A 26726-nucleotide genomic window follows, 5' to 3' on the forward strand; every position below is an offset into this window, starting at 1 on the left:
CAGCTGTTTATAACTGTTTAATTATCCAAGAGTTTTCTGAATTTTTAAATGAATTTGTGTTAAATGTGACAGCATTTTAGTTCTTATTGATTTTAATTCTTATTAAAGTTATTATAAAGTCTGGGGGTTATTTTGATCCGATTGAGTCTTGGCTGGGCCACACACTTGATTTGGTTCTATTGCTTCCTATATCTGCAGTATATCCACTTTTCCTGACTATGTGCCTCATCATTTTATTAAATCAGGGTTCCTGAGGTAAGGGACAAAACCTAGGACTACGCTTCACTCTCTACCATAATTACATCGACTACCACTGACTGTTGAAGTTCAGCAAGGACCGATTTCAGCACAAATGACGGCTCACAGTGCTGGGCTGGTCACAGCAGTCACTCAGCTTTAACACCACTCTGGGCTCTTGCTAGCTTAGCATTAGCATGCTGTCTGTACAGGTACAAGTTGCATTAGCTCAGACCTTCCCAAAGTGCGGGACCTGCCCCCTGGGGGGGGGCACAGAGCCATTGCAGGGGGGGGCACGGTATGAAAAGGGAAAAACAACAACAACAAAAAAAAAACAAAGCTTGGACACTGCTGGCAAGCGGCACCCATACAAAAGCAAAGCAGGAGATGAAGCATAGCTGAATATGTTTCCAAACCAACTTCATTCTAAGCCAAAGACTAGAAAATATGGTGAAGCATATCTTCCCTTTGGCTTCACCTGCATAATTGATTTTCCCTTCCTGGGGAGCACGCACTGGGCTGTTCAAATCACGGACAAACAGTATCCCACATTCATGATTTTTACTTCACAAACATTTGTTGTAATGACTAACTACTCCTGACATTTTGGAGATGTTAGCTCTTTATACAGTAAAGTTACAGTGGGATACAAATAATATCAGGTTCACAATTTGTTCCCCCTGTCTAAATCACGGACAAACAGTATCCTACAGCTGTTTATGTTTTTAAACCCATTTTGCACAGAGAGACATTTTTTGAAAAATGTATTGATAGCAATGTTGAATATTATTACACAGGAAAAAAACAACTACATGTAAAATAATCACACCGTGAGCCTCTGCCTTTGTAAATGGAGGGACAGTAACTGCGTGTATATAAAAAAGTGTAAAACCTGAAGATAGAGACAACATACTGTTAATCTGACTATCTGCTATTCTGCAATTCATCTCATGTAAACAATAACGTGGAAAAAGGCACATACCTTTAACGTTGCGTGACGAACTCTGCATTCCTCGTCCACACGCAAACGCAAAAAATGAGTTTTAAAAAATCTTCGTTTTCAGTGATTCGAAACGCCGTTTACGTGTGGACAAAACAGCTGCGTTTTCAAAAATACCCGTGTAGGTGCGGACGTAGCGTAAATGAGTTAGTAGTATATTTTCTTACTACCTGTAATTTATTGCAGGTTACTTGTAATTACTTAATTGTTTACTAAATGGGGGGGGGGGGGGGGTGAGAACATTTTTCTTGTAAAACAAAAGGGGACCCAGAAAAAAGAGTTTGCAAACCACTGCATTAGCTAGTGATTTGCGATACCACTGATTTCCTTTCCGATCTGATACCAATTAAAATTCAGGTTGGTATCGACGATACTGGTCCGTTACCGATACTTTGTACAAAAATTGAATTCGTTATTGTATTTCAAATTACCGGTACAGCTTCATAATGATAACGGCCATCAGACAACTTGTTATTGTTGAATTATGAAGAATTATCATATAGAAAACAAACCTGAAGTTGTGTGTTAATTTACGCTATTTGAACACATATCTTGTTATTTAACATTTACTTGCCTGGACATTTCAACAAAAACATTCAACATTCACACTTTCCCTCATTCACAGTAGTGATGTCCCACACTACAAATTTTGGTATCGATCCAATACCAAGTAATTACAGGGCCAGTATTGCCGATATCAGTACCAATAATTTTAAGTTATTCAGGCAGCTTATTGGGGGAGAGTAGTGTAGGGTATTGATTCCAATGTTCCCTCTAAGCTGCTCGGTGCGCAATTGCGCACTGCTGGCACGGTTTCTGTGCACAGAAAACCTGCGTTGCACACAGAAAAAAAATTCTAACCTGAATTGAAATTAAAATGAATACTTTAACAATTCTGTTTTGCAGTGTTAGTCAGTCAGTGACTGGCTGCTCCCGTATGGGATTAGAACGATGTCAACTTATCCCATACGGGAGCAGCCAATAATGTGATTCACATTCGTATATAGGCAGCTAATCAACGTTGTTGACAGGCTATGACAGCGTCCTTATGTGCCGACACCGGTGTTTTAGCTAGCAAAGCGGCGTGGCTGATGTGCAGTGAAGCCACGTTAATGACAACGTGTACAACCATTGGAGATGTGAGCAGGACAGTCGGAACAATTGATGGAAAAATTGTGGACTTTATACCAGTTTTTAAATTGTGTTGATAGGCCACGTAAAACCAGAGTTATGATAAAAATATATGCAATGTTTGGTTTTCTTCCTGAATACTATCATTGTTTATATTTACTGCAGGAAGAAACGGTAAAAACAGCTTTTATAAGGAAAACGCTCGAAAGCACTCTCCGCCTGAGAGAAAAAACAAAACCAAAAAAACCCCACCCTTTCCTATTGGTCGAAAAATGTACCATGTTGACCAATCAGAAAATTATATGGCAACATGGCATTTAGTTGTTTAGGAAGGGGGAAGCTTTAGGAGTGATGGTGGTGTTTTGACATGTGAGAGATTTGCGATGTTTAGCACAACTCTTGTGTAGTTAGTGTGTAGTGTAGTCAATAGTTTTGTTGTGTGTGTCAGAACAATGAGGCAACTGCTGAATGTTACAGGCGTTACAGCAGTGATACATCTCCTGTTGTCAGGCCTGCAGATATCATGTTGTTCTCCTTTATCTCATAGTGGACAGAAACATTTTTTTGGAGTGGCACAAATAATTTGTGTGGCATCAAATTTGATGCAGAACAGCTGATTGTGCTGTAAATAGTTTGAAATGTTTATTTTAAAAAATGCCTTCGCTGCAAAACTCAGTTATGTTTTTGTAGAAGTAACTAAATAATTAATTGTCCAACATTGGTCATTATATACTGTATTTTGTAGTCAGAGAGTTACAGGACTCTCTCTCAGACCACAGACTCATAATACAAGTCAGAGCTTTATTTAAAATTAAAAAAAAAAAAAAAAGGAAGAAGAAGAAGAAGAAAAAAAGTTGTGTTTTCAAAATTGGAGTTCAAGTTATTTTTACTTCCAATAGTGTTAACATACTACAAAGGTCATGAACAAGATTTTTTTTACATTTTCATTGTAAGTGGGATAAAGCAGTTAATTAAAAGTAGTCTAACATAAATGTAAATGCTGTGATTTGATTATTTTAATAAACCATGTAACTTGGACGGATTCGATGCTGGCGTGACCACAGTGCACACGTCTGCTGTTGCTCAGAGTGGTCCAAGGGATCGCTCGGGGAGTTTGTGCGTTCGCTCACACACATGAAAAATTAGAGGGAACATTGCTTGATTCCATCGATATTTCGATCGATCTGCCCACCTTTAATGTTAGCAACATAATGCAGTCGTTTCTGTCCTAGAGCAGTCTCCATTTTACCATCATGCTCTTTATAAAAATAAAAGTAATGTCCATATCTACGCTGTGCCACTATTGTCCTTCTCTAGCACACAAACTAAAATCAGCTGATCGTAGTGAGAGTAGAAGAACCGATAAGTGGGATCGCTAGGCAGGGAGACTAACGATTTAAAGGAATTGGACTACTGGGAACCGGTTCTCTACAAGAATCAGTTCTTGATTCCCATCTATAATTATTGATGCTGGTAACTCTGATGTCAGGGCTCTAGAGGGCGACCAATTTGGCAAATGCGACCAAATTTTTCAGTGGTGCGACTAAAAAAAAAATCTTGTTCGAACCAGCAGCAAAAGAAGCAGCAAACTAGGCTTTACATTTGATCAATGTCATCATGAATTCCCTCTGATTTTTGCTGTTTTGCTTCCAACACGATAAAAACCACAGTTCATGCACAGCTCTCGCTCTGTACTTCAAGAAAAGTTTCCCATCTCAAACATCTGTTTTCCGCATTACTCATTTGCTTATTACCCATCAGTCTACCGTTGTTTACAGCGCTGGCGGCCGCTGTCTTTTTCTTTTTTTTCACTTAAATGACCTCGGACAAGAAAACCTGCTGTTCAATACTGAAGAAATTAAAACTTTTTAAAATTATGCAAAATTACAGAATATCGCAGAATAATTTAAGGTTATCTGCTATAAAAAGTCAGGTCAGAAAAATCTCCTTCAAGTTTTTCTGTGTTTTATTCTCAGTTACTTTGACACAAAGGCATCTGTTGTGATGTTCACAATTCTGATGAAGTCTCACATGTATCAGTACTGATAAATGATCAGAATTATAATATTTCTGACTGTCTGAGGCTAAATTGAATCGAATCAGGACTTTGACAACCGGAATCGAATGGATTATAGAAATCAGTGATAATACCCAGCCCTAGTGAGCAGCCTAGGCCTAGCTGTAGCTGTGGGTAATAAGAAAAGATGAAAATAACTACTGATAACTTTTTTGTTAAGTTAAGGCCTGGTCCGTATGAAATTCATAGCCAGTGCTCTGACACAGTACCATCAACCTCTGAATGCTGAAAAAGCACAGTGTATCCAGAAAACACATTATATGCTGCAATAAATGCACTGCAAGTGTCCCCTCTCCCCACTGCCTTTCAGCAGCATGCAACAGCAAACAGGTCGTCAGAGGAGGGCGAGATGATGATTAAGTTTAACATTTTCTACAATATTGTCAAAGCACTTTAAGCACAAGATTGTTAGTTAATAATTTAGAAATTAATATTTTCTGTATGGACTGCAATCCCCCCCCAAAATGTGCACATGTAAAACTGCGGTGTTAAGCGATGCAGTTGAAAAATATGAGTGCGCCTAAATTTTGTGCCGGTGCGCCCATGGCAAAAAGTTAGTCTATAGCCCTGTACTTAGATACTTGTATTGTCATGTGCACAAGACAAAGTGGCAATACAAGTATTGGCACTCACTCTTCTAACATTCTTCCCATTCTTCCCACTCTTCCCATTAGCCTATAGTATACTTCAAGGGTCCAGTCCCTTTTTCATTCTATATTCTTTAAAAAAAATAATAACAATAATAACATTAAATAAAAAATAGACATATCTGCCTTTTAAACCAGGCACCAAGTCCTCTACAAATTTATTAATTTGTTGTTTAGCTAAGGTTGAAACCTGACTAAAAAAAATTTCTGAAAGTTAATGAAAATAAAACCACCATGTTAGTGTTTCATCCCAATCAATGACAGACAATTTCACTTTCCATGACCCCCTCAGATCTTGAGCCCATGTCATCATATCTTAAACCTCATGTGAACGATCATGGTGTTAGCCACACCCATAGCAATAATCCCACACACAGGAATTACTGCAATGAATTATATATCGGACTGAGGAAAACACTAATATCACAATTGCAGCTGGTTCAAAATGCTGTTGCTACACTCTTGACAGCCACATGGAGGCGTGATAATATTTCGGCCAGTCAATTGCACTAGCCTTCTTTGAAGCACAGGATCAATTTCAAAATATTGTTGCATCCATCAATCAAAGTGCTAAAAGCATTTTCATCAATGTCTGTTGTGCTTAAATGTGCTATATAAATGAATTGACTTGACTAGAAAAGAGAATATAATATTGCCAGTGTGAAAACTAAATCACTGACTTGTACAGGAACAACTGATAAAAAGCAACACTCCTAACAGTTGTACCTGGAAGTGCTGAAAAACAAAACATAACAACAAATACCAAAAAACCCTAAAACAAGTTGTTTTTCCATACAGGAATATCAACGTGAACTAAAGTTTCAAATTCAAAATACACTACATTTTGTTACAGAGAAATATTACTATGCAAGTTTGATAAAGGGTACTATATTAGAGCTTTCCTGGTTCCAAGAAAAAAAAATATTTAGGGATGATGTGATTGTTGATCTAGTTCAGTTTATTTAGTTTGCTTTTGTAAGGTTCCCTTTGCTGTGTCCTGCACAAGGCGGCTCATTTGGCAATAACAAGTTAGTCTGGAGTGCAGGTTCTTAGCTGGTGACCAGAGTAGACCAAGTATATCCAAGTGAAACAGTCTTTGCACATCAAAAACGCAGACAGCAGGGGGTATTGCACTTGAGGTCCTCTGGTTATGACTTTCCTGTATGAATGGAGCGCTAAAAAAAAATAAGTAGACCATACCACGACCGTTATTAGGTGATTTAAAAGTTTGTCCCAGCAGCAAACTTTTAAATCACCTTTTTTGGGGTTTTAGTACAACTATGTTAAACTCTAAATTCTTCACAAGAAATTGGTCATAATCTAACATAATTGTCTTTTTCTTTCAGTATTTTTGTTGTTTTTAACTCAATTTGAAAGTTTGGTTAGGCTGAGCTGGAAATGGCAAGCTCACCACATACTGAGTATGTGGTATAGACACAAACACATACAGACAGACACACAGACTAGAACACACTAACATAAGAAGAAATACCAGTGTGGAAAAGTTAAGCTGTGAGTGGAGGTGACAGAGGCCCTCAAGGGAAACCCAAACACAAGCAGGGCCATGCCTATTCCTGCCCATTTGTGTGTCTTTGTAGGCATGTGTGCATGCCACCTCCCAAAGGATCGTCCCTCAACAACTACAAAACTAGGACAAAGCCCAAGGAATAACAGGAAAAAAATAAGAGACAAAAGCAAGAGAAAAGGACATAAGAGGAAAGTGAGATGGTAAAGGGTGAAAAGGTCAAGACGGATAGAGACAGAGACAGACACAAGGGAAAAAGCCAACCTGTACAGAGGGAAACCAAGATGGATGGAAAGAGACATGAGAAGAACAAGGTAATGAGGGAAATGGGAAATTGTGGGAAAAAACAGTCAAACATTCACAATGTGTGAAGTTCACTGAATCTTGACGGAATTCGTATCTACAGCAGGACTTCTGTTCTAAACCCCTCTGGAGTGATAACAGCAGAAAGAAATTTTAGAACAATACAACTTGTTAAAATATTTTGAGAACTACTGGAGATATTAAACAATGTGTACATGTCCTGGGATAGTAGATCAAGTTTGCAGTTTAATGTAAGAATGTAAGAAAGAAAAAGGGAATCAGAAAAGCAGACAAAACAGAGCCAACCCCACCACCCTAAGTGACACTGATTCTAGACCAAGACCGAATGCTGTGCATAGAAGTTACCTTGTTGAATTACACTGGCAGCATAAAAATGTAATTTTACAGTTTACCTATTGGGAATGATAACAGCAATATCCTCTTGTACAAAACAGTATTGTGCTGTTTACAGTATAAGACAGCCAGCTGTCTGGTTGCCTTTATACTGTTATCTTAGGTTTTTTTAGGATATCCGGATATCCAGTTTATTACGATAAAATATACATGTCCTCATCCTTAATCGGTTTCTTGTCTTTCTTAAACTATGACTTACAGTGTAGCTCAACATTTGCATGATATGACTTTTGCAGTAGGAGTTCCACAATGGTGGTTCATTTTTAGCTCAACCTCAACACTGTTCTCAAGCACAAAAACCCTAGAAATCACAAGGCACAATCACAACAATTGGAATCTAAACCTCAACTAACGTATTGCTGGGTTCCATCCAGTCTGGGGCCTTTAGCGTGGAGTTCACGTGTGCTCCCCAAGTCTGTGACGGGTCTCTCTGGGTACTTTGGCTTCCTCCCAACATCATGTGTGGGGTTCTGTTAGATTCTCAGATTCTAAACTTAATCATAGGTGTGAATCTGAGAGTGAATGGTTGTTTTTCTGTCTGTGTTAGCTCTGTGACAGACCGGTGATGTGTTCAGAGTGTAACAAGTCTCACGCTAGGACAGTTATAAGCTCCTGCCACCATGAATATAATAAGTGGAAGAAAGTTAACAGCACTTAGCAGTGGTGCCAATACTGTACCATCGCTGTTAGTAATAAAACATTATTTGTGTATTTGGGAACCAACTTTCCTATGAATTACAAAGCATGTGCAGCTAGTTTATTTTCTCACATGGTAAGCAAAGCGCTATGACCTTTTAAATAAAATGCTCTATTCAGAGTGCAAGTTGATCATTTAACATCAAGACAGCTTAAACTTGTACAAATTAGTATTGTCCAGATTCAAAACTGCCAATGCAAATTTTCAGTGCTTACAGCCCCATACATTTTCTTTCAGCAAATCTTTGGTCAGGCAGGAAAACTTTTACTCAACTTTGTCAGTAATAGCTAAAGTGTCATATGCAATGAGATGCATTTAAGGCACTGAAGCAGCAACAAAGTGACAGTCTCGCCACATGCTGTTAAAGAAACAACACCTTCAGTATTGTGACACAGTTCTGTGCTAATATTGTCAGCATGTGAGTTTAAGACATTTGTTCTTATGGATTGAAATGTAAAGATTTGTGTTAAATAATATTACCTTCACCGCATCTCATCTGCTTCCATATTGGCTTGTGCTTGTAGTCATGATGTCTTTTGACAACCCACACAGTTGAGTCAGCTCTGGCCTTATGTGAAGAGTAGTAAAAATATATAACAGGCAATAAGAAATGAAAAAAAATTTTTTGTCCTGCAGTGTTTCCTTCAAACTGCAAACTGCATTATCTTATTTATTTTTTGTTTTGTTTCCTTGTTGTTTTTTCATTTTTGGAAATCATTAAAAAGTCTACAGATTTATCTTATTTATCAAAAAAGGTTTTTGTTTTTTTCCCCCCAGAGTTGGTATTGAGTGTGTTCTATGCAGCAAAAAGAGCATTTCCCCCAAACGTACTGAAGGCTTGGCCCTCCATAGCCATAAATACATCTGACTCATGCATCAGAATGAGTTTTACTTAACCCAAGTCTGAAATTCCATAATTGAATTTCAAGCCACTCATATTCATTTATTTCATTTTCAGAAATGAATTGTGAATGCATGCACAGAGAACGAAGACCAACCACAGAGCTGCTACCTCTGATCTCAACACAGAAACCATTATCCCAGCATGTGATAACTTAATGGTCATACTCCATCCCAGAGACATCAAAAAGCACTACTTTTAACCACAGAAGATTTCTTTGAACCTGTGTGACACAGGACAGTACAATAGTCCTTATGTGGACAAAGAGGCAAATCCCACAGCAATTACACTCTGCCTTCTTCACTTTCACCGCTGCTCTATTGTTTGGCTGCGTGTGTCCTGCTCTTACTTTGTTTTTGTCTGTCTTTCTAATACTACCCCATATCTTCTTCTTTAACACAGTCATATGTCTTCATAGCTTTCCATCGCTAGCTTTCCTTCTAATCACCTCAGTCATACAGTTTTTCTTTGTTTTGTCCATTAAGAAGTCTTCCATGATGGTGTGGAGAACAGCCATTAACAAAAGCACATCAGAATTTCATGTTAGCTGAAGGTATAAGTGTTATACAAACTGTTACGGAACTAAAACCGAAAATAAACAGTGTATATGTTCCATGATGTGTTTTGTGCATCATAAGTTATCTACAGATCTGTCAGCAACCGTGTAGTTATTGATCAGTGGATGCTGAAGCATTTGGGAACGCTGTAAGATTGCCCTCCAAATTTTCACCTATGCAGATGAAATCCTAAGTTTCACATATTCACTATAATTCTGCAGGTGCACCTGATCATTTTCCTTTGGAAAAACTTGAGAGCTAAAATGTGCTTTTTATCACAAAATATTTGTAGTGTATTGCCTGTCAATATGTCACTTGTATGAAGACATTATAGTTGATTTTATTAATAATACCCCATTTCCACTTCCTATCCAAACATGTTATAAAATCCATCACTGTGGCTGCACACATCTAGCCATGAAATTACCTAGTCACTCACCATAATCTATCCACTCACCCCACACACCACTGAGTACACTGCACTACTGTGTCACTGATAATGACTCAAGTTCTAAAAGTATCCACTGAAATAGCTTTTGCCTCTTTAAAGTAAACCACCACCATCACTGCGGAACTGACATTAGACTCTAATTATGTACCAGAAAACATTATCTGATGCTGTAAAACTGATATCCCAGCCTGGACAGCATGGCTAGTAACTCAACAACGCACACTTTAATTGTAATATCTGAATATAGAAGCCATGCACATGTACTGAAGAACACCATCCCAATACATGTTCATGATTCCTGAGAAATGAAACGTGTGGTACATTTTAGTCATTTCTGCCTAGAAATATTCATCTGAAAAGTGCAGACTTCAATTGGATGTCCTCCGTGGTTAGCATCAGTAGCAAGACACGATTTGGTGTTCAACCCAGGCTCAACTGCCCAGCACAGTCGTGCACAGAGAACTATTGCCACGTAAGAATGTCAACATTTAATGACACTATAAAGCCATTTTTTTTCTTCAGTACCTTGGGTTTGAAAATTCTCATTATATTCAATTTAATTGCGAATAGATTTCAATATGGCTAACATTATGGGAAACCCATTCTTATGACAAACTATAGAAAAGGTATAGTTGGGGAAGATGTGTTTGGTTAACAATAAATAAAAAGTCAAATGTAAATCGCAGGCCAGTAGCAGAAGACGAAAAATGAGTGACCCTCCATCATTCAGACCTCAGTTTAGATGTTTATGCACAAAATGTAAATAGTGAAATTAAATCTTTAGAATAATGACTTCTTACAGATTACACTAGACAGTAAAATTACTTGAATTCCAACAGTTTCTTCCCATGTCACAGTGATTGAACTACATGAATACTGACTATCTACTTAAATGGATTGCTTGGATCGGCTGATATCCATGGCATCATCTCTTATCAAAATTGTTTTTTTCTTGTTTTGTTTTGGGGGTTTTTGCATAAAATGTTATTCGGGAAAACAAGTAAGCAATTGATGTACTAACATTTTCAGAATTGAGGCATACTGCTTTAGATAATGTATTGTTCTGAAAGATAATATAATTTTAAAACATGAAGTTGAGCACTTCAGTCTCTAAAAGTTACACTTAATTTACCAGTCAGAAGTGATGTCTCTAGGATGTATGACTACTAAGTTCTGGTCGATAAATGTCACTTTTTAGTCTCTAAAAAATTGCTTCCGACCTGTGCCTTTTACGTAAGGCTAAAATTTCACTTTTATCAATTTTATAAATATAAAAAACAAAAAATATATTTTAAAAAAAACGTTTAATTCTATAGACCATAGAGTATTGTCTTAGGATCTGTATTCTTCATGTCACTTTTATTTAGGGCTTTTCCATGTATTGAATATCTAAATTAATGTGTCTTCTTGTATACTGTAAAATAATTATTGTTATTTTCAACTTTGTGCATAGTTACTGGGTGGCAAACTGCAGACACAGAAACAAACTCAAGGAAAGAAACTTCTCCTGTAACTAAGGGACATTTCTGCGATCTTGCTTTTCTTTTTCTGTGCAATACACTGTGTTTCACAGCTATTCTTCCTTTATTATCAAATCACAAAATCTTGTTTTCTGAATTATGATTTTTCCATGGTGTGTGAACATTAAATAAGCTTCTGTAATCTGTCAGTGCATTTCCTTTCAGTGTATTTGTATGTGTAACATGTTAGAGGCGAAGAAGAGCAGTGAATTTATAATGTGCACGTATCTATTTAGTACGAAAAAAGGAAATATACAATAAGCGATAATGCTGACTGCTGCCAAGACAATGACATTAACACCCAGAACTTATCAAGGACGCTGTCAGCACATCTCTCCCCCTCTCTCGCTTTTGCTCTCTCTGTCACTCACTCTGACTCAAAAATATCTATACAGAAAAAAAGTGCACACACAGCCAAGAAGGGAGAGGCTAAAAGAGAAAGACAGAGAGGAGGTGGAGGACATTATCTTGATGAAACAGCGCTTGATACAGTAGCCAGAGCCAACCAGAACATAGCTCTGCTTTCTTTTAATGGAGATTACACAGTCAAGGTCCAGCCTGAGCTCATCTTATTTAACACTGCATACAACTACATCATTGTGAGTGTGTGCATGTGTGTTTGTGACAGTGTGTATGATCTAATATGCTGCTATCTTGCGACACATCAGCCATAATTACTGCACACCTCCTGACCTATGATCTGGCAGCCAATCAAATCCCCCACTATTGCTGACCAACGCGAGCACACATGAGTACTGGGGATGTGGTGCAACACACCTCACATCAATCCACCATCACAAGGTCTGCAAATTACTTGTCTTATTCAGGGTTTTAGATGCAAGTATGTTGCTGTTATTACATTGAGTATATCAGAGGGTCTTTACAAGACCTGACAAATGACAAAAAAGTATTTCCTGATGTGCACACTTATACTTTCTGAAATGCAGTAGCTGTGTTCAGTGAGAATACTGCTTCTGACATTTTCACTTTCTTCTTAATGTTTTTTAAATTGGCCCTAAATTCACTTTCAGGTAGTGTTTTAAAAGGCCCAGTCTCTTAATTGCAGCATTCTAAAAACCAGCAGAGTAAAGACTCTAATAACTTGTAGACCTTGATTTCACATCTCTCTCTCCATCTCAGTCTCTCTCGCTCAGTCTCTCTGTCTCTCTCTCTCTCTCTCTCTCACTCTCTCTCTCTCTCATGCTGTAACATATAGCTCTTCTTTTTTCTTCCTGTTTGCAGGGTGTTCTTCTTTCTGTGGCATTGTATAGGTTGGAGTCAGATCATACATACCTCCTTGTCTACATATTTTCTTGCCCGGTTTCCTGGCACATTCCTTGGATATTCTTTTGACTGTAAAATGAATAGAAAACTAAAGAATAACATGGAGCCCCTGGACGCGCAGTGCACACAGGAGCTGGCATGCACACGCACACATGAACACTCACGCAGCGCTGATTGACTGAAAAAGACTTGGAGAGGAAGGAAGGGAGAAATAAAGACAGGGGGAAAGAATGAATAACACCAGCTCAATCAGAGCAGTATTCACTCTATCAGTCGGCCAGCCAGCCAGTCATTCAGCCAGTCAGCCAAATCAATCGGTGATGATCATGACAACAACTGTCTTGTTTAATGAACTGTAGCCATTGTGGATGAGCACAATACGCTATGATGAGCTGCAGACATGAGAGTGGGGGGGGGGGGGCCTGCAGAGCAGGGCAAATAAAGAAATTAGAAAAAAGAGGAGCTGAGAGGAAAATCTGTTCAAAAAGTCTGAAAGAATGAATGTGGAAGAAAAAATATTGAGGCAGATGTGGAGTGAAATTAAAAGTATGCACACTGTTCTCTCTTTCACACGTCACTCTTGCACATTCATGTAGTATAAGAAATATCATGCACATTTAACATGCACAAGGTCATGCTTTCCCTTCTAATGACAGGCATACAAGGACAGAAACAGAAATTCACTCTCACATAGTAACAACACACCCCAACAACACTTTTTTTTTCCTCTATCAGAAGGTTGTGGGTTTAATTCTCTCTGCCCCACCTCCCTCTGTACTCAGCCATCCTACCCTGGGCTTGCAGGCAAACTCACCATCCTCAGTGGGAACATAGATGTTAAGATAGAGGCAGTCCTCGCTCTGGTCCTGGACGTAGGTAGACACCACATCGATGCTGTTGGTAAACCACACTGGCAGCATGACATCTGGCAGACGGCCCTCGACGATGCTCTGGGGACACACTGGGGCAAAGTGTGTGGCATTGCGAATGTCAGGCCATGGTGCCGCTGGCTCAGGTGGCTGAAAGCGGCGCTCACCAGTAGGTGGAGCGGCATATGGAACGCCCAGAAATTGTATGACAGGACCCAGGATCTCATTGTTCAGCTCCTTCTTGATACCACGAAGCTTGCCATTGGCTGTGGTTACTATTGGGTCATTCTCATCAAGTTTCTGAGCTAACACAACAGCTGGACATGCCTGCAGAAGCAGCAATCCCAGCCATATTAGAGTGGATACCCACCAGCCAGCCTTTAAGGAACCTTCTAGACCTACATATCCCATGCTTCTGCTCCCACATGTAGCACTCTGAAGTAGCCGACATCCAATCCTCGAATGCTGCCTCCACTCGAACATGGCTGCTGTCCCACGTTTTACACTTGGTTGCTTTCTCTGTTTTTCTGGCCAGTTCTTGCTCGTGAAACAAACTACTTATTTCCTTTTTCTCACTTATACCATGCAGATGCAAACACAAACACAATCACAAAACTGACATTCATACAAAAGTAAGGTATAAGGAAATTGGTAACTCCGGAGCAAATGAGGGTTGTGGATGCTAATGATCCGTTTTAAAACCAAAGCACTGCAAAGCATCCAGTAGAACTGTAGCAGCCATCAGTTTCCTCCAAATTGGTGAAAGAAAATCTGTGAAATATTCCTCACAGTATGGAAATATATTCCTCAAAAAGGTCCTGTAAACAATCACTGGACTGAAGAAGAAAACACTGAAGATTTCATCTTTAGGCACCACTTCTCAGGAGATAGACAAGCCAGTCAGTGGTGATGGTTTCCATATTGCCATGTACAGCGGCAGAAGCAGCGATTGCGGTGCAGTGGGTCTAGTAGGTACTTGTACTGTGAAGAGTCAAGTCCAAAGTTGGTCCCCTGCAACACAGTAAACACACCTTTAGCATTCACACTAAGAAGGCAATGACCATTTTTAACCAGTACCATTTTAAATGTACAAAATTATTTTTCTTACTTCACAGCATTGTAGACATGCCATTTAATTTGTCTCATACCCATATGCACGGATGGTTACATGAGATAACATTCCTCAGCAACACACAAGGTATCAATCAGCATGCATGGCAACAAATTATAATGTAGAGTTTAATTGTATACACTACTGACTGTGTGACACTCCATCCCACCGAGAGGGGCTGATATTTAGACAGACCTTAACTTGGATCCCAGCAGCAACAAGGCTTACAGTCAAAGCCACAGGTCATTTCAATGAAAGTGGATATTGTGACATCATTAGTGCCAGTGTACCACATGTTATGGAGAGGCAAAATTTGGAGATGGTAAATGGGTATGTAGCAAGGAACTTCATACAGGTGGCTACAGTTTGTGTCATGTCACAGACCTTGTATTAACATTCCCCAGAAACTTTGCCTGTTTTACCATTCTCCCAGTAAGTCTGTCTAATGAGATATATGGTAGTAACACAAATTAATTCCAGCTGAAACAAGGTAACACACAATTTTTACTTCACCCTTTACGCCACTATGTGTTTGTGTGTGTGCATGAAATTGTCGAACATGAAGGTATGTCCTTCACACTATGTGGTTTTCTACCTTTCCCACACTTCTTAGTAGTCACTGTTCCATCTGGATGAGCTCACCTTCAATTTCATACACTGAGGTAATCCTGTTTAACTGCACACACACAGCAAACTGTCAAACTAGCTAAAATTAACACAGAACTGCATTTTCACTAAAACACTAACATATTATACTCCTAAAAGTTTATGTGTATATCTGTATATGAAAGACTGATTGATCATGCAAGCAAGTACAACTGTGATTAACGGAAGAAACACGACAATGAGGGAAGACTAGAACCTGAACCTAAGTGTCCATACACAAACAGGAAATCTAAGGAGGCTAAGTTGACTGATGCACAATCCTACATATTAATATCTGATAATATCTTACCCAGCCCCAGTTACTGTCACTATCCTGCAAGACTGAATATTTTGTTGAAAACATTGTGTTAGCATAATGCTTTTCTTTTTTTTTTTTTTGAATACAGCTGATGCCCTCTCACTGTGTCAATGTATTTCTTCTATATCTCAATTTTGCTTTAATTCATCAGCTTAAGGAATAAAAACTCCTGAAAGGATCCACACCATTATGATGTCAAATGATGTGTAGTAGCTACAGTTAGGGTAATTGGTAATATGAAACTGTCTGTAAACGGGAATGCAAAAATGGGTGTCTATCTCTGTGTTAGCCCTGTGATGGACTTGCAACCTTCCAGGCTGTACCCCACCTCTTGGCCTATGACAGCTGGAATAGGGTCAACACCCATGCCCCCAGTGAGTGTGAATTGGATAAGTGCTTCTTTTTTTTTTTTCTGAACATCACCTTCTGATTTATGAACAACACACACACACACACACCAAATGATTTTGCTGAAGACATTTAAAAAAATTTTTTTTAATTATTTAAAAAAAACCCCAAAACAAACAATATATCTGGAGCCATGCATCTTCAAAGAAATCCTAATAACTACCAACACATGACCACATTTAATATTCAGTATACTATTATTTGTAGTTAATCTAACGTATACACTGAAAATTTAAAATAATTTAAAAAAAGGACTGACTCTAGATTGAATTATTTTCTTTCTTACACATAGGCCAGTTGTATACCATCCATATTCATTGTATAAAATTATGCTGGCAGCCATGTTGATGCCAGAGGATAAACTGCTTCGTTGGCCGCCTTTAAAAGTCAGCAGTTTTTGTTATTTGTTCAGGGACACAGAAGAATTGCCTACTAAACCTCTTTTACTTTTAGCAAACTGAAGCATGCTAAATAGTCCCTTTGGATCATGTCAAACAAGGGAACTAGTGGAATATACCCACGTTTTCTGCATAATGATGGAAAATTACAGCAGCTGCAAACACAGAGGGCTGTTGGAGCTGAACATTACAATATGACTCCCATACTTTGGATCAGAGAAAACTAAAAAACAATCTCAATATTTTAAATTTTTAATATTCAATATTTTTTTTATATTTATCTATTCATGGCTTTGTCCTTTCTCTTTACTCATTTAATTATTGTAAAAAGTGACAATACTGAATTCATTAATTTTTCAAGTGTTTAGAGATATTTGCGGTAAAATCTCATGACCGTTGTAAGGCTGTGTGTGGTTTGTCATCTGTCCAAACCAGAGCCATATTTTTAAAGGGGAAAAATGTAAGTTAAACTAATAAAAATAAGTTACAGATCTGTATAGACTAAAAACATGCTTAAAAAATAATTAAAAGAAACAGCTGAAGATGATGCCAATCATCTCCTGAAAAGAAGTGTAAAGCACGTAATCTAGCTTTGGAAATGAGTGCATTTCCTTTTGTTTTAAGGTTTAATATGTTCAACCTGGTAAGACAACATGTGTGAGTTTACAAAGACATAATGGCTAATTAAGAACAAAAAAAAATCATGGCTGTCTGTATGTTATGAGATAATTATGAAAAATTATTGAAAACAGTAAAATTCTTCTCCTATTACTACTTAGTTTCCAACCCACAAACAGACTGTGAATATGACACAATGTAAGGAGGTTATTTCTTAGGTCCTCTATATTTTCAGTTTAAACCTTCAAATGTGACAGTTTGCATCTGCTGTTATTTCTTCTGAGGCCTCATGGGAGGCAGGCTGCAGTCAGCTGAATGGTCACAATGTGGGAGTGAAGGTGAAGCATTAAAGGGTCACACTATTTCAGTCTCCCATCTGCTAGTTCAGAAACAGGGATGGAGATCTTTACTTTTCCTTTGAAACATCTGTTGAGTCAGACTAAGATACCCCAGACGTGGGACCTGTCTCCAGTCAAACCACGCAGAGGAACAAGAATTGTGAACTCCCAGTATACATGACGATAAAGCTGACAGTCTGACAATCTTCTCCATCCTCAGAGCACAAACAACCACCCTGGCAGACAGAAGCCCTCCTGCCCCTCCTCCTAACAGCCATATTTCTACATAAACCAGCGCTTATCGACAATGGCACTGAGAAATCCACGTACGCAAACAAATGTAAAACAAATATCCAACATTCACGCAATAATGGCTGACAAACAACAGGAGCATTGTGACAGCGCTGAAAGAAAGCAGTTGCATTGATTGTTCCACTCTTTTGTCAATGAGTCCATAAAACTAGTTGCAAGTATTTTTACAGCAAGGCTGAAGAGAAACAACTGACATGATACTCTTTGTCATTATGAGCACATGAAATGCTGGAGGGGCACATAAACCAGTCAACAAGTTAAGAGCTGGTCATTACAGAAGCAGAGACGTCTGAAACTACTTTAGAATTTGAACCACTGATTTGTCAAAATCCTTCTTATTATGTTGAAGCTTTTTGGTGGAATCTGGTTCATCCAGTTGAGCTGCTGCATTGTTGATTGGTGTATGTCATTCAACATTCCAAAGAAACTGTTTACGAGCACAACTGTTTAACCAATCACATGGTCTTTCAGTAGTAGTTGCTATGAACACATCAAGTCAGACACTTAATAGTTGAAAGCCAGGAGGAAAATTGCATGTTAGCACCACACTGGAGAAAGTTATTCAACTTTGTGTTTGTGCACAGATCACAGCACAATATCAGATCAAGCGGTGTGTTTGGAAATCTTCAAATTATTATTCTACAACTGTATCATCTTATTTTCAGTATGAAATCACACAAACAGGCTCTAAACCGTAGTATCAGTCTCAAAGGGAATTTTTGCTAGACAAAAGGCTGTATGTGGGTCAGCCTGTACGGTCGAAGGTTATATGGAATTTTTCACTTACAGCAAATTAGTTCTGGATTTCCTTGCCTGGAGTCATCCCAACAAGAACTTAATTCAGTAGTTTTTACTTCCACATTGCCCTAAACGATAACTCATGTCTTGCTTAGCATTACAGAAGCTGCCTGATGAATATCTCTGTGAATGTCATATGAAGATAGACACTACCAAATGAAAAATTAACCAGAAAAATAACAGAATTAAAAAACTGGGTTTTTGAAATGAAATACAGTGAATTACAAGGCAACTATGAGGCAATGTTACTGAACTTATATATGTAGACAAATCATCTGAAGGGATTTCAGGGGAGTTGCTGAGATACTAAATGATATACTAGGATACACTAGGAATCAGATCCCAACAACTGATGCAGGAAGAGGTTAAAAAAACACACACACAGGGGAGTGAAAAAAAGAAAAAAAAACTAATAGAAAACTAAATAACTAACAGAATATAGGTGAAACTAATTAGATGCCAACCAATCCTGAAGATGGTAGAGAAGACAAAGACAGAAAATTAACATCTAAAGACAAAGAAAGCAATTACCAAATGAGACAATGCAAGCAGACAGACAGTGAGAAAGCCAAAAACAGGAGACACACAAACTAGGTAAAAAACAAAACACCAAAACTCATAAAAAGCTAAAGAAAAACTTTTTAAAAGGACATTTGAGACTATGACACACGTAGCCAGAATCCTGAGGTCATGAGCACATAACACAACACTTACAACACATCTCTTCTGGCTGGTACACACTAAATATCTGTGTGTATAAAGGCAGAGTTTGACATTGTGTGGAGAGTAGACAGCATGATATGACACTGTCACTAAATACAACAGTCTCCCTCATGGGTGGTAAACACAGAGCAGTCATCATCTGTAATTGATGCATCTGCATGGAAAGAACGGGAAACTCTACTACTAAAGACAGGAACACATGAAGTGATTATTTCAAAACAGCTGTGTTATATCTACTTGATTTGTTTGGTGGCAATGGTACTGCAGTGATCTTGCAACTATCTAGCCAAAATTTTAATGCAATTTGCAGGATTATAAATCCATCTAAATTGCAGAGAGAAATTTATCAGTGCTTGAGGTGCTAATTCAGTCAGCAGCTATCAACTTAGACATGCCAGCCTCATTTCATGTTGTGTATATGTGCAGCTGCCAATAGCTCCTGCAATTTATGCTTAGCCTGTCATCAGATCAAATCTAACGTCTAAGAAGCTTGTTTGTCTCCATCCAATCTTTTGTGTGTTTTTTTCTTCTATATATAGCCATGTTCATTTTTCATTCTTTGAAGACCAATTTTAATTCAAGGTATTTTCAATTTTGTCCTGCTGTGTTATAAAATTTGTGCTCGTTTTTATCTGAATGTATTACTGTTGGTGTTCATTTTCTGCTTTTGCAATGTTGATTCGTACTAATATGTGTTTGCTGCATACACAATGTTAACTGTGCATCTCTATCTCTCAGCTGACTAAATCAAAATACAATAAAATGCAAAATCTAAAGCAAAATCGTTATAGCCACAAGATTATATTTTTCTTAAGTACTCTGTTTGATTATAGTTGTCATTGTGATGACAGTCTTTACACTCTAGGCTTTTGTCTCCTCTCCTGGGTTCATTTTTGTCCTGCTGAAACGCAATTAGGTAAGTTCAAAGAAGAACTTGACAAAGAAAGAAAGAAATGACAAAAGCTGTCAAAGTTTACCTTGGGATGTGTTTGCTGTAACAACACAGAGTAACCCATTGAAATATGCAGGTTAGTTTCCTGATATGACTGGTGAGGTTACTTGTCATTTTTCAATTCAAGTAATCATTTATTTAGTTACGTTTTTAAATAACTTGTCCATTACTAATTACACTCTCTGCCTCTTCCCTTTCTAGCCATAAAATAAATAAATATATATTAAAAAGAAACTCATCCTGATGCCGTTCCATTTATGCAGCTGGTGAGAGGCAGATGACCAGTGTTATACACGAATGCATTTTATAGAGTGCATTGCTATTGCTAGTGAGGGTTCACACAATATAGCTGGCCCTACTGAAACCAGTTCATATGAAGATTTGAGCCCAGATTTAAGCCCTGTGTGAAAACAGCCTAAAGAGTTGGTTTCCCTCGGATAGCACATTTGACCCTAAAACTGAAAAAGTTTCTCGGATGAGAGGTGAAACGTCTTCAAGCAACTTAAAGAAGTCCAGACGCTTTTCTTTCCAAGGTCCTTAGACTACAATGACCTGGATGACTGAGAAACTTCACAGACATGAAGAAAATGTTTCAAATTTTATTCCCACTTGGTCTAAAAATAGATTTCAGCCACATTGGCAACAAAATTGAAATTACATTGACATTAAACTTCCAGCAGTTCTTACAGAACTCAAACACAATACAGTGGACAGAGTTTATGTCTTAGAAGTATTCCAATGTAGCAACGACTCTGAGCCTTCATGGATCAAGCAATGCAGGGGTGTTTTTTTGGCTTCAACGCTATGATTGATTCAAACTAAGAAAATGTATACCATCCATAAAAATCTGAGACCAAAAAAAAATAGTCTCATAAGGAAACTCAGCTTTTTGATATAAAGTTTTCCCTTGTTACCGAATACAAAATTTTTAAAAGTATTTGCTTGAAATAAATATTCGTAAAAAACACGTTATTTGTGCCTATCCAAATACTGTGTTCAGGTTCGGCTCCACCCCTAGTCTGTAGTTAGATCCCCTGTATTTTTTAAATTCAAAACGCTTCATATAATTCTATGTGTCAGTCTTACTGCACTTATTGCAGGACTTATTGCAGAACACTTCACTACAGATGGTGATTAATGTCCAAGAGTAGATAAAATTACTGGTTACCCATTTTATTTTCATAACTTCTGACAACGTCAATGAATACAGTTCATTTATTTCTTAAGATTATGGAACTGCCAGAACAGTTGTCAAAGAGGTGCATTATTGCTCATTTAAGTCTTTGCAGGGCCTTTTTTAATCTTAAGAAAGAAGATAAAATACAAACTTAATACTTTAATAAATTCACAGCAGTTTAAACGATGCAACATGCATTTCAATCCCCAACTGTTTTTCTATTAAATTATAACAATAGGTTATATATTATAAAACCAAGTCACTAGCATCCTGACATGCTTCAGAGCACATTGTCTGCAAAAATTAGGAAATAACTGCAATTGTTTTCACAGCAATTTCTCGTCGCGTTATCATTTACAATAACAAGTATAAATTACTGAAACAATGTAGAAAAATACTTTCTAGTGCAGTGATAAAATATTCAAAATATGAGACTGCTCAGAAAATGAAATAAATTAATATGAAAAATACAATTACCTCACTGGCTGAATATTTCACTTGTATTCCTGTAAAAAGTACAATTTCAGACTCAATAGCTGACTTAAAGACTTATAAACTATTTTCAGCCAGTCTGTATATTTTGAATATAAATGTTTTATTGGGCAGACGGAGTGCTTAAAGAATGCTGTTATAAAATGTCATAAATCTGTCACTTTCCTGTTATTTCTTTAATTCCCTCCATTTCCCCCTCTCTACTTTTGTGTTAATTTTCTTGTTGCTTCAGTTGAGTGGTGATTGAATGCCACCGGGTGTTCAGAGCAAATTTCACACGTGGTCGAGACCGGGTAACCAACTGGAAAATCCCTCTTCAATCTTCACCTCTCGTCTTCATTCCATTTCCTCTTCCTACTATCCTCCACTCACTCACATCTCTTCATTTCATAGCCATTTCTTTTTTATCCTCAGATTAATTTCCCCTCCCTTTCCTGCCTGCTCCTCTCCTTGATTTATTTCTATACATACTTGACCCTCTGCAGACCTGTTAATGTGGATACCAGCACATTATTCACTCTCTCTAATGTACATATGTATATGCTCTCTTATCTGTTATGCAACAGTCTTTTATCACGCTCTCATATTCCTATCTGCTATAAAATACACACAAAAACTGACATTAATATTGATAATTTTGTCTCTTTTCATCACTTTCTGCTGCACCATCTCATACATTTTTAGATATTTTCACTTATTAGTTTCTACTTAACAGTATGTGAGGACTCAGGGCTGTGTGTCGGACAGGGTCGTCTGCAATACGGGGGCCCCACAGGGAACGGTTCTGGCTCCGTTCCTCTTCACCATCTACACTGCAGACTTCTCCCACAATTCCACCCAGTGCTTCCTGCAGAAGTTCTCTGATGACTCTGCAATAGTCGGCCTCATCACTGATGGGGACGACAAGGAGTACAGAGGACTGACTCAAGACTTTGTGGACTGGTGCCAGCTGAACTAACTCCAGATCAACGCCAGTAAAACCAAGGAGCTGGTGGTAGACTTCCGCAGGCACAAACATTCTCCACTGCAACCACTGAACATCCAGGGTATGGACATTGAGGCTGTGGACAGCTACAGGTACCTTGGTGTTCATCTGAACAACAGACTGGACTGGACTCATAACTCAGACGCCCTCTACAGGAAAGGGCAGAGCAGGTTGTACCTGCTGCGGAGACTCAGGTCGTTTGGAGTGGAGGGCCCACTCCTGAAGACCTTCTATGACTCTGTGGTGGCTTCTGCTATCTTTTATGGTGTGGTCTGCTGGGGCGGCAGCATCTCTGCTGGGGACAGGAAGAGACTGAACAGGGTGATCCGAAGGGCCAGCTCTGTTCTAGGATGCCCTCTGGACCCAGTGGAGGTGGTGAGTGACAGGAGAATGGCGGCTAAGCTGTCATCCCTGTTGGACAACGTCTCCCACCCCATGCAGGAGACTGTGACAGCACTGAGCAGCTCCTTCAGTGGGAGACTGCGGCACCCACGGTGTGGGACGGAGAGATTTCGCAGGTCTTTCCTCCCCACTGCTGTCAGACTCCACAACAAAGACTTTAACTGAACAAACACACACATCCACACATGTGCAATAACACTAAGTGCTATAATCTTTTCTGGCATCGTTGTATTTTTACTCAGTTGTATATAGCATTCGTATTCTATTTTTATCTTATTGTATATTTTTATTCTATTTTATTCTACTGTATATAGTATTTTATTTTATTCTATTCTGTACAGCTGTGTACTGTATTTATTCTTATTGTATTCTAATTTTTGCGTCATAACTTTTGCACTGTCCACTTCCTGCTGTGACAAAACAAATTTCCCACGTGTGGGACTAATAAAGGTTATCTTATCTTATCTTATCTTAACATGACCAGGTTTTGAAGTTGTGAGTCGTACATGGTTTATACTTTGGATTTCCCCTCTTATCATCTATATTCTCAAGCTTTTTCCACTCATTTCTGCTGCTACTTTGCCCTGCAGGGATCAATAAAGTTTTCCTCTTATCTGTTTGCACACTCTTAGCTCGTACTCTTCAATCCACTCCTACTTTTCATCCTCAACTCTCATTTTTTCACACCTTTAATAAGATCATCCAGCCTTCACCTCCTTTTTTCCCCACATATTTGCTCTTCTCTTCTGCAACTCTCTGAGACTTTGTTTTCTAACTTTTTCAATTTATGTCTTTATTCTTTTGTCTTTTATCCACATTTTAACTTCCTTTCTTTCTTTTTTGCTCTTTGCTTGTCCTCCCCTACTCCTCTACTTATCACTCCTCTTCCCGCTTCCATTTCAACTCCTCTGTTGTCTTCTTACTAATGTTCTTTCTTCCTTTTCCCAGTCTCTTTTTCATCACGTTCCTCCCTTTGCTCTCAATTTCCTCTTGGTCTCCTCCCTTAACCTCACCTCTTTACCTTCTCCTCATCCTTCCCTGCTCCTCATCCTTCACTTCATCTCTCCCAATTTCACCCCCTGGCCGGGGCAAAAGTGCTGTAGCTGCGTAACAAATCCCCACTGAATCCCCTCAGTCTAAGTCGCTGTTCTAATGAGCTCAGATCAGCCACGGCAGCCCGCAGCCACACTGCTGCCATTTCACTGACGCTCAGTGACAGCCATTAAAGTGGTGTGTGTCCGTGTGTGTGTATTACTCATGTCATGAGGACACAAATCTGTTTACACAGTCACATTGTGGGTACCCGCATCTCTCCTATGAACAAAAAACAACTGTAACATAAATCTTTAAATGAAGTAGGAAGACTCACATTAATGTTAGGGTTGGGTTAGGTTTATCTTAAGGTCATGAAATATGCATTTAAGTCAAGATAATGTCCTCTGAAGAGTAGCTGTATGACACATGTGCGTCTTGATGGTTGCACATACATATGTGTACCTGAAGGATGTTGTCTCAAGCTTAAAGGCCTTTACACACCAAGCAAGTTGTAATAAAATTACATGAAATTCTGAATTTTTCAGATGCAAACTGGTCTCTAAAGTATGTACATGTCATGTTTTTCCAAAAACGTGTCCTCAAAAGACACCCTGCAAAAAAGTGAAGTTAACATCAAGCATTATTGAGCTGGTCCTGATGTTCCTAAAAAAGAAAAGCAAGAAAGAAAAAAGCAAGAGATTCTCGGTTCATCCAATTCTCAAGAGAAGACAACAGCAGAGAGAATTTGATGGTTGGATCCAGGAGTTGATGCTGTATCACAACAAATGTACTTTCACACATATTTCAGGATGTCAATGGGACAGTTTGAGCTATCGTTCAGTCAGTTGACTGACCTGGAATAGAATAGAATAGAATAGAATAGAATAGTGTTATTTTATCATTTCCATATCATTGTATATTCAGTACTGGTGAATGTTTTGTACTAGCATCGCACTTGTTGCCAAATACATTGGTCAGACTGGTAAAATGTGTTTATTCACATATAAAATGTGAAAAAATTAACTTAATCCAATTCCCGGCGAGGAAGGAGCGGCCAGCAGGTTCAGCGGGCATGTGGTGTGGAGGTTAGCCGGACAACTTGGAGGCCAGTTAGTTAAATAGAACAACAGGCTTTTATTTGGCGTTAACAGAACAACATATAAGCCTGGTCTTCATGGCTCCACACTATTCATACATACATGTGCCGAGGTTAGGTAGTCGCCAGCGCCAGCCCATTACAATGGTACGGTCTCTCTAAACAGATGCACGGAGAGCAGCATGCTCGGCTGTAATGGCTGCCACTGCACTCGCACTAGGAGACTCTCCAACTACTATAATAACGGGACGACACCCCATAGCGGTGCTACACCATAGTAAGGGTTGTTACAAGATGTATGTAGTAGTATGAGTGCTGTGGGTACACAATAATTGTACCTTATAAATATGTGTGAATAGGTGATTTGGGCTTGAAGTCTACAGCATTTTAAGTTGCTGATAAGAGTAGAAAAGCACAATTATTATATTATATCATTATAATGATTATTCCTTTCACCCCCCACTCCCACTTTAACACAGGAAAGCAACTGATCCAATCTAACCTACTTGTTAACCTTTCATTGTGTTGCAGGTCAATAAGAATTGATAACATCACAAACGTGATTATCTAAACTTTTAATTTCCTCTGAGCTGGAGATTTGACATTTGTCAGTTTTGCAGCCTTCTCCCTGTTAAATACATCATCCTAGGTCCACATACCAAAGTAAGATAGTTAAGCCAAAGAGCTGTGCTGACCGCTTTATGATTTACATTAAGTAGTTTTAATTTGGAATGACAGTAGACTGACTTTTGTACTTTTTTTTTGGAACTGCTTGTATTTTTCTAAAGAGATATCAGGCTGCTCACCAACTATTATATAAAAAGGTTCAGTACATGTGAAGATTTTCAGAATTTACCTGCATATTTTTACACTACATTATCATGCATTGGTTTTACTAGCCTGGCCCACTGGAGATCAGATCAGGCTGTAAGCAGTTCATGGATTAAAAACCATTTATTAGAGAAAAGTCAAGAAGAAGAAAAGCAAAGAAGGGAAATTGATATCCAATTAAACTTACGTTCATCTCCCCAGTCTCTGCAATCCAATTTCCAACATTATAACAGTCCAATTCACAAATCTCATTTACTTTGTGTTTGTTTCTCTTATCAGACCACAGATGAGTATTTGATAATGCCTCATAAATACTGAAATATGTTCACCAGCAGTCATGCTGAATAAATTCAGTGTTTTAGAAATTGTTACAAAATAAAAATATAGGCTAGTGACAGGAGCTGCACTACCGGATCTTTTTGTCATCCCTCTAACTGTTATCTACTCCAACCAATGGCATGGTTTAGTAACTC

The 26726-nt window shown here is 38.4% G+C and overlaps 1 protein-coding gene across 2 annotated transcripts in view; it reads right to left on the reverse strand.

The window, feature by feature from the left end:
- Nucleotides 1-26726, reverse strand: part of nlgn1 (neuroligin 1) — a 276978-nt gene that overhangs the window by 234368 nt on the left and 15884 nt on the right. The window contains exons 2-3 of one of the 2 annotated variants that reach the window (XM_026158031.1): nucleotides 13559-14624; nucleotides 12754-12813 (exon numbers count right to left, since the gene is read on the reverse strand). In XM_026158031.1, the coding sequence (XP_026013816.1) occupies nucleotides 12754-12813; nucleotides 13559-14096 (598 nt within the window). In that variant the 5' untranslated portion in view covers nucleotides 14097-14624. The remainder of the gene's footprint in view (nucleotides 1-12753; nucleotides 12814-13558; nucleotides 14625-26726) is intronic. The other variant, XM_026158032.1, reaches the window with a different exon arrangement.

Source organism: Astatotilapia calliptera, chromosome 23, assembly GCF_900246225.1.
Source record: "Astatotilapia calliptera chromosome 23, fAstCal1.2, whole genome shotgun sequence".
NCBI classification, from domain to species: Eukaryota; Metazoa; Chordata; class Actinopteri; order Cichliformes; family Cichlidae; genus Astatotilapia; species Astatotilapia calliptera.